The 9,724-nt window shown below is 43.4% G+C and overlaps 1 protein-coding gene across 1 annotated transcript in view; it reads right to left on the bottom strand.

The window, feature by feature from the left end:
* Positions 1–1,142: 1,142 nt before the first annotated feature.
* LURAP1 (leucine rich adaptor protein 1) overlaps positions 1,143–9,724 on the bottom strand; it is a 17,026-nt gene continuing 8,444 nt past the window's right edge. Inside the window, exon 2 of the mRNA XM_015091951.4 lies at positions 1,143–7,811. Coding sequence (XP_014947437.2) covers positions 7,290–7,811 — 522 coding nt within the window. The 3' untranslated portion in view covers positions 1,143–7,289. The remainder of the gene's footprint in view (positions 7,812–9,724) is intronic.

The following is a 9,724-nucleotide window of genomic DNA, read 5'->3' as shown; positions in this document are numbered from 1 at the left end:
ATAAGATTGACAACCAATCGGGACTCACTGCATAGCACAGGGAACTCTACTCAATATTCTGTGAAAACCTATATGAGAAAAGAATCAATATATGATCTGTATAACTGAATCACTTTGCTGTACACCTGAAACTTATACAACATTGTAAATCAACTACACTCCAATAAAAGAAAAAGACATAAAATGTTTTCAAATGGACAAGACTGTATAGTATCTACGGATGTACATTTGGGTGATAAAACTATATAAAAGATACAAAGAAGTTAATACTGTAGTCAGGAAATGGTTGCTTATTGGCAGCAGAGTAGAGTTAGTTGCTCAGTCGTGTCCAATTCTTTTCGATCCCATGGACTGTAGCCAACCAGGCTCCTCTGTTCATGGAATTCTCCAGGCAACAATACTGGAGTGGGTGGCCATTTCCTTCTCCCAGGGATCTTCCCAACCCGTGGATCAAACCTGTCTCCTGCATTGCAGGCAGATTCTTTACTGTCTGAGCCACCAGGGAAGCCCAAATATAATGTAGGTGCTATGTAAATAGTTGAAGATGAGTGGCAAATTCAAGTTTTGTTTTTTGGAATTTCATGGAATTTTTTTTTTTCAAATATTTTCCATCCTTCAACTGAATCCATGGATATGCAGATATATAGGGCCGACTGTATTTTCTTCTCTCTAAATATCAAATTCTTCAGCAAATAAATAATACCATATACACTTTCAAATTAAATTCACAAGTTTTTTGTTTGTTTGCTTGATTTTGCTTTAACCTGTCATGTAACATACTGCCATGAGTCTTTGGATGTAGCATCTAAGCAAAAAAAGCTGCATATGGTCATTCTCTGTATGAGAGGTATAAATAAGTAAGGAGACAACATTTTTGTGGACTACTTTTAAAGCATGATAAATAGCATTATCAACATTATTCATGATTTAAATATTATGTATACATTACAGATAATCTACATATCAACAAGTATGTAAGGGGAACACTAGAAAATAAAAATTTTATAATGTTCTTATGCAGTGCTTGGCAGCAGAAGAGGATTATAATTGGGATGGGGCATATAGACAGGACTTCTAGGTAGGTTCTAGTTCTTGACATGCCAGTGGTTATAGGAGTGTTTAATAATTCATTAAGTCCTATATTTATTTTGTGTGTTTTTACCTTGTGCTTTATTTTCCAAGGAATAGTTTTTTAAAAAGAATAACAAGGCAGTGTTATAAATAATTTTATGCCAATAAATTCAACAACTTAATTGAAACAAATTATTTGAAAAACACAACTTACCAAAACTAACTCAAAATGAAATTAAAAGTTGAAATACCTCTATATGTATCACAGAAATTGAATTTATCAAAACCCTCCCCCACGAAGAAAACTCCAACCCGATTATTTCACTGATGAAGTCTGTCAAATACTGAATAATGCTACCAAAGTTACAAAAGTGTTTTCAGAAAACAAAGGAGACAGAAACACTTCCTAACCTCTTTTAAGAGGCCAGCATAATCCTGATACTAAAACTTACAAGTTTATCAGAAATTAAATAGCTATATTTTATTATATTAAGGAATTATTAATTTTAGGTGCAATAATCATAATAAAAGTCCTTATATTTTAGAGGTACATAATAAAACATTATAAATAAACTGGAATCATAACTAGTTTTGCTTCAAAATAATCTTGGTTAAGGGAAGAGTAGTTGAGGGAATAAATAAACCAAGATTGACCAGAGTTGATAATTATTGAAGCTGGGTGATGGATGCATGGAAATTCATTATACTATTTTCTCCACTATTGTTTACACTCAAGATTTTTCATAATATAAAAAAATAACTACAAAATGATTAAAAGACATTAAATATATAAAACAATAAGTTCACAACAATAATTTAAAAAGAAAGTAAAACAAAACAAAATCATTGAACACCAAGTTGCTAGGACATCAACTTACTATTTGAAAGGGATAAATAAGGGCAGAGATTTAAGCACTTATCTTGCCATTCTGGTATGAACTTTATTTCAGGGTAACCAAATGGTCCTGAAGGATGTAAAAAAAGTTTTTCTGTAGAGAATTAGAACTAATAGAAGAAAAAACAACAGCATTAGAGAATAATCATTTTGTAATTGCTAGTGAAATAACCAATTTATAAAATGGTCATAAATGGATGGTAACAATTTGGTGAAGAATTGATAGAGAACCTTACGATACAGGGTCAGCCTATCACCACCTGAATGGAAGGAGTCTAGGACATGAAATGGGCAGTGAAGGAGAGCCATCCAACCAAGAATACCTGTGCTGCTGTGTAAGTGAAAAATAAATCTTTATTGTGTTAAATCACTGTAATATGGGTTAATTCATTATAAAGGTTGGCTTACTTTAGAAGTATATCATTTATACACATTAAAACACATAAGCACATAATTATATTTCAAAGATACATACATATCCAAACACATACTGAACACATTGAAGTGTGTGTCTGGGTCAGGGAGAGGAATGAGAATAAGGATCAGGGATTAAAAGAAGAAAATCAAACAAAAAGGGGCCTGGTATCAACTAATGACAAGAGGTCACCATTCTCCGCTGAGCATGGTTTAACAAGGAATGAAAAAATAATAATTCTAAAAAGAGACAACTAATCTACTCTTTGTAGAGAGAGCTCAGGCTAGTGTTAGCTGGTAATTATCTTCTACCTTGAGGAGGAACAAGGTATGATTCTGGAGGGGAGGCAATGTTGAAGACAGAACCTGTTGGAACCCTCCACTACATTCACCAGGGAAGTCTCAGATCTGAAAAGTTCCCTAAACTGAGACTTTCTCCCAAGTATGACCTTCACTCTCAGCTCTCTTTGGTAGTGATGCAGGAGGCATTTGCCATTCTCTAGACATGGGGCCTGGGCTGGCTATCTCCCCCTGGCACCACCTCTCACTCCAGGCTAAAGGAGGCTCGACACAGCTGAGAGGCTTGTTCTGGGCCTGGGTACATCTTCCCGCCCACCCTCCATCTCTGCTTGAGGAGGGCTGAATAACGGTCCTTCCTCCAAAGATGTTCAAGTCCTAATCTCCAGAATCTGGGAATAGTTTACCTTATATGGCAAAAACGACTTGGAAGATATGGTTAAAGTAGGGATCTTGAGATGGGGACATGATTCTGTTATCACAGTGGGCCCAGTGTAAGCACGAGGATATATAATCACAATGTAATCCTCCTAATAGGAGACAGGAGAATCAGAGAAAGATGTAAGAACGGAAGTAGAGGTCAGAAAGGCAGAATACTATGTTGCTGGCTTTGAAGATGGAGGAAGGGGCCATGAGTCCAGGAACACAAGCAGCCTCTAGAAGCTAGAAAAGGCAAATAAATGGACTGCCCCCTAGAGTCTCCAGAAGAGGTTACCAACACTTTTTAACTTGACCCAATAAAATTGATTTCAGACCTGTGGCCTCCAGAACTGTAAGATAACACATTTGTGTTGTTTTAAGCCATTAAGCTTGTGACAGTTTGTCAGAGCAGCAATAGAAAACATGTACACTGGCCCCGCTGCTGGGCAGCATAACCTGTTCTCCAAGGAGAGTAAGGTCTGTGAGAAGGGAATGGGGAATCAGGGAAGACTTCCTGGAAGCCTCTGCAGTCAGACTGACCTAGGTTCATACTATAGTTCATTTATTATCTATCTGTTAATAATGCATTATTTATAGTGTTTCTGAGAATGGAATAGTACTTTAAATTTCCTATTCCTACCTAATTAACCACTTTTTAAATTATACGTTACGTCTCTTCCTGGGTTTATACACATTTATTCCTCTACTCTGGGTGTTACTGAACACCCAGTACATGCCTGGCACCGTGCACAGAGTGAGCCTGAGTTCACTGCAAGCTCCAAACATTTCTCACCTAAGCTGCCACTGAGCTCCCAGGCAGTCCAGTGCTCAAGTTCACTACCCTATCCTAAATGCAGGCTCTCATAACTGAGCATTCACATGGTCTCACGTCCCCTTGATGGACTCATCCCAGCAGCATCACCTCTTACCCTCTCAGGTGCTGTTTCCACAGCTACCAAGAGCAGTCTTGCCTTTGCCTTGACCCTGACTCTGACAAAAGTCTGCAGCCCACTTAGAGGATAGTATGTCCCTCTGATCATATTTTCAAGACTCCATTTTCATCTCATTCTTTTTTGTCTTTCTACACCTCTCTCCCTTTTCATGTCTTCTTCTTTGAGCTCCTAAACAGGTCCTCTTCATAACTGGGAAAGGTCTAAACTAACAGGAGAGCTAAGCTTTAAACAGCCAGTACAGAAGCAGGTAGGAGGGACCAAGGGTGTGTGTTACCAGCTTCTCTGGGAGTGAAATGAAATCTAAGGTATTGAGACAGGATATCCAGGTTACCTGGAGTTCCCAGGCAGCCCCACTCACCCACCTCTCTAGCCTCTCAATATCCTCAGATGCCTATCCAAATTGAGCTGTAATCCCTTGACTTTGAAGCTCCCAACTCCTCAGAATCCATTTGAATTTATCTCTCACCTGCCATCCCTATCTCCTGCTTCTAATGTCCAGGTCTGTAATGCTGAGTTCTGATCCCATGATGTTGGGCCTACTCACCCTGCCTTCCCAGAAAAATATTTGGTCCAGGACTGATTTTCCTTGTATCCCTGGTCTGGATTAATGCACCCTTTACCCAATTCTGGTCCAAGGGTCTCTTTCCTCAGAGCCTGTGGCTCTTTCTGCAAACACCAAGCTGCCTTTCGAGGACAAGGTAAGAACCTGAGTGTTAAAACAGGGAGAAAATTACCTTCAGATCCTTTGGGCTTGGATGATGTTGACAGGGTATGGTGGGAGGATGGTCTGGCCAAGTGATGAAACTTTGGTGGACGGGCAGGTAGGCAGGTGATCTGGGTTCTTAAACCTGAGGATCCTCAGAGTTACCACTGGCAAATTTGGGGCACTCTCTGCCTTCTCTAGGCCTGTCTTTCTAACCTGTCTGTGCAATAAGAGGGCTGGTCTTCATTAAGGCTCTATTTGAGCCTGAAGGTTTCACCCAGCTACTCCAGCAATGGTGCATAATGGCCACAAGAGGGCGGACAACGTCTTCAGCTCAGAAGTTTGTAGATTAAATGAACCGGCAAGCTTAAAAAAGGAACACAAGGGTTTCAAAAAGAAAGATAGTTATCCAAAGTCACCACAAAATGGCAACAGGGTCAGGGTACTGGGAAAGGGTACTTGAATTCCCAGCCTAAAGGGAGGTCAGGACCCCCGAAACCAAGAGGGGTGGTAAGGAGAGGGCTGGTGGGCAGCAAAGAAGAGACTTACTTATATTCTTGAGAGATTTCAATCCCTTTGAGAGGAGAGGAGGAAACACGGTCTTGAGCCGCAAATCAAATGTATTGCCGGAAAAGGATCTGCGTGGGGGTTTTGGGACAAGACTTGAGGAGTTTATGGGAACTAGAGATGAACAACTTGGCTTCTGTCCCTTCCCCAGCATAGAATGAAAAGTAGAGAAACTGCAGGAGTTATTCTAGGATTTGAGGAAGATTCCTCAAGTCAAGAAGTGGAGTCGCTTAGTCGTGTCCGACTCTGCGACCCCATGAACTGTAGTCTGCCTGGCTCCTCTGTTCATGGGATTTCCCAGGCAAGAATACTGGAGTGGATTGCCATTTCCTTCTTCAGAGGATCTTCTCAACTCAGGAGGGCACAGCAAATAGGCAAGGATCACCTGATATCCTTTTTTCCTTTTTGCCTTTCAATAATCTATTGATAGTTTCAGGGCCCAGGAAAGACAGGGACCAACATAGGGGCAGTACCCAGGGTTCCAAGTGTTAATTTCCCAGGATTCGTACTCTGACATCAGTCATAGCCCTCATATCCACCCTCTCCCTGGGCCTGTCCCCTCCCTGGGCCCCAGGTTGGCAGCTTCCCTGAGTCCCTTCTGTGGTGTAACTCACTACGGCCCTGGGACCCAGGACCAGAGCCAGTGCCCCACTTCCTCTGCAGTCCCAGGAGTCTAGAGCTTGCTCTAAGAGAGGAAGGAAAGCAGTCTTTCCCTCCTACTCCCCCGCTCCCAGGATGCGGGCCCTAAAACCAAACAGCTTCAGTCTTTCTCTGCCACGCCCTGCACTGTAACCCAGACAAGAGGATTCCTTGTGTCCCAGCCCCAGGTAGGCATCTCAGTGTCCAAATGGTGGAAGGTCTGGGGCAGGATGGGGGAAGGGGAATCACAGGATCTGAGAAGATATCTCCCCCTTTTGGAGATCCTGGTATACCCCAAGCTTCTCCCTCTGGCTCCCATCAGAAGTTGAAGGACTCATCTGCATATTAAAGGCCTGAGGCCCAGAGTAGAAACTGAGAAGGTGTGGAGACACAAAGGCGGAACCTTCTGGCAGACAGATTTGGAGCCAGAATACAAGAATGGAGGCCACCCAGGGGCAGAATAAGACAGGGGACTATGGCAGGGCAGGCCAAACAGACTGTTGAGATCTGTAGGTGGAGGCCCCTGCCAGTTTCCTCCCTAAAAGCAGAGAAACAGGAGTGCAGGCACCAGACAGGCAGGTGGTCAGAGAGGAAGTGAGAATCCCTGGAATAAAATGAGAACTCCCTGTTTAAACAGAAAGAACCTTTCTGAGAAGTGCAAATATCTGATTGAGAAACTTTCCTGCCAAGAGGGTAGTATAGTCCCATTCACAAGAAGGAATGGTAGGGAGAATAAATAATATGGTCTCACTTAGCAGCAGGGGCTCAAATACCCTTATATCTATCATCACCAAAAGACTGGTACAAAGGAAAGGCTAATCCATCCTTGCAGGAAATGACATCACTCACCAGCCAGGAAGGGGTGGCCCTACCAACCCCAAAGGCTTCTGGGAGGGCCAATCCATGGAGGTTTGGCCCTGAATGTGCATGTCCCTCCACAGACCTCCATATTGGCCAAGAGTGAGGCTAAGGCTCCTAGAAGTTGGGTGAGGTAATCACATCCCAGTCCCTTCATCAGTGATTTCATAGGGATGCTAAACCCTCAAATCCTTACCTAGTTGTGGGGAAAGGAGAAGAGATACTATCACACCTGGAGCCACAGGTCAAGCCTCTAGAGTCCATGTACCTATGGAAATAGCTCTAGGGACCCAACAATTGAAGGTTAAAGGCAGAGCCTCCCCAGGGACCAGAGGGATGGTAAGGCCAGGTTTCATGGTAACTGATTTCAATGCAGCCTCTTCCTAATTCCAGATAGAGGGAGAACAAATTCACGGGAGACCAGGGCCTAGTGATGAAAGAGCCATAGGAGTACAAAAGGGTGGAAGAGTTGTTACAGGAAGGTCACATCATCCTGGCACTGGCCCCAGTACCAGTGGGTCTCGAAGCCCAGCTTGGCACTCTCATCCTCTGGCGGCTCAGGAGGTGCAGCTTGCAGCCCCTCCCCTGGGGGTTTCCACACGGCCCTCAAGCTCCCTAGCCTGGTGGCTGTCAGGTCCACCTCAGTCCTGGCCCTCTCCCCACCAGGTATAACCTTTGCCCAGTCCATCTCGGGGCGGGGAGCCCCAGGGGGGCCGTGTTCATCCACCTCGCTGGGCGCCACTGTGTCCAGGAAGCTGCCGATGGAGACACTGTCCAGCCGGTCAGCGGAGCTTGTGTCTGGCAGGCTGTCCCAGCTGCCTCGCCTTGAGCGGCCTGGGCTCCCGCCTGTCAGGCTATATTGGCTGCTGGTGAGGCTGCTGCAGTGGCTGGTCAATGTCCCCCTCTCCTCCAACAGCCAGCGCACCGCCTCAATGCCCTCATTCAAGGTCACCAGCTGCTGCAGGATCTTCACGTCGATGGCTCTCAGGCAAGCCTAGGGGAGTGGGAGAAGAAATCAGTCCCAGGTTCTGGGCCATGGGTTTCCCCAGTGTTTCTAGAGGCCTCTACCTTGTTAATCCAAACAACTATGCTTGACTTTCAAGAACCATGTAAATAGAATGGTTTGGACTGTAGGCTTTAGAAGCAGAGAGATTGCTACTTAAAATCTCAGCTCTACAACTGATCCAGCTTTGTGACTGTGGGCAACTTTCTTGCCTTTGTTGGCCCTGGGTTTCCTTGTTTGTGAAATAGGTTTAAATGACTCACCTCACAGGGTGGTTGGGAGAGTTTTGAGATGTTGTCTATTAAGTACGGACCACTGTACCTGGTATAGAGTGAGATCTCAATAAATATTAAATATTAAAATCCAATCCTACTGAGACTTAAACTTCACAGAAAGGATATTTACTACTGAACCGGTCCAGATTCACCAGTAAGACTTAGAAGCAGTCATCCAAACAGTTGCCTTAGAGGGGGCCAAGTGTTAATTGGGAAATAGATTGGGCCAAACAGAGGCATGAGCTGGGGGCGTGGCATAAAGAGGATGCTAACCTGGTCCCCCAGTCCCTTTGGGGTGTGGCAGTAGCCACTGTGGGGAGCGAAGGGTTGGCTAGAGCTTCAAAGGGTCAGAATCCCGCTGGCTGGGGATCTGGCACTTCCTTCTACTATACACCAGTCTCCCTGTCTGCATTGAGCGCAAGTCTGACTTACTGGGTAATCTCTAGGGTCCTTTCCAGCTCAGATGCACTGAGTTATCTTCCCCAAGCACAAGTCTGAACTTGTCCCTCCCTTGCTCAAGAACCTTTGCAGGCTTTGCACTGCTCTCAGAAAAGAGAATATTGAAATATTTTAGCAGCAGGTATTCAAAAGCCTGTCATTATATGGCTCATGCTCATCCCTCTAACTTCATCTCTACCATATTACCATGGGAATTCCAGGTCCTGCCACACATAACCTTTAAATTTTCATTTCATTTAGCTTCACTTTTAATCAAAGTAACAGATGTATATAGATTGAAGAAGCAAATAGTTCTGTAAGATTTGTTAAGAAAAGTAACAGTTTCCCTATCCTAAATCCCACTTGCCAAAGACAACTACTATTAATTTTTTAGCTGTTTATTTTGTTGCATGTGTGCCCAGTCACTTCAGTTGTGTCCAGTTCTGTGCGACCCTATGGAATGCAGCCAGGCTCCCCTGTCCATGGGACTCTCCAGGCAAGAATACTAGAGTGGGTTGCCACGCCCCCCTCCAAGGGATCTTCCCAACCCAGGGATCAAACCCATGTCTATGTCTCCAGCATTGCAGGTGGTTTCTTTCCTGCTGAGCCACCAAGGAGGCCCATTTATTTTGGTACTTACCTTCCAATTTTAAATAACTGCTTACTGATTTTTAAGTATTTTCTATTCACTTTGTATATAATAGAAGGTTAAGGATTTAACTCTTTCATCCTGCTCCCTTTATCTCTGCCATAGTCACACCCTCCCCATTTTATTACAATGTATGTAATAAAATTAACTATTCAGCATTTACCTTATTAGAATTTGGAAATGCTACTCACAGCTAAGCCATGTGATTTACTGTGGTTACTTTTCCTTTTTTTTTTGTACAACTTTAAGTTTTCCTTTTTAGATAATAATTATTATCCTTATTATTACTACTACTACCACAACTATTTTCTTAGTTTGGTATATTGTTATCAGTAAGTCATCCCTAAACTCTCTCCCAGTAGTCTAAATTTCCCTCTCACAGCTTTATTTTTTTTAACTGAAGTATAAATGCTTTACAATGTTGTGTAAGCTTCCACTGTACAACAAAGTTAAACAGCTATATGTATATATAGATCCCCTTCCTCCTGAGCACCCCCTCCCACCCCCTCCCACCCCCTACCCCATCCCTCCAGGTCATCACA

This window comes from Ovis aries, chromosome 1, assembly GCF_016772045.2.
Source record: "Ovis aries strain OAR_USU_Benz2616 breed Rambouillet chromosome 1, ARS-UI_Ramb_v3.0, whole genome shotgun sequence".
NCBI lineage: Eukaryota > Metazoa > Chordata > Mammalia > Artiodactyla > Bovidae > Ovis > Ovis aries.
The sequence above is the reverse complement of the archived record's forward strand: the minus strand, read 5'-3'. Positions and strand labels throughout refer to the sequence as shown.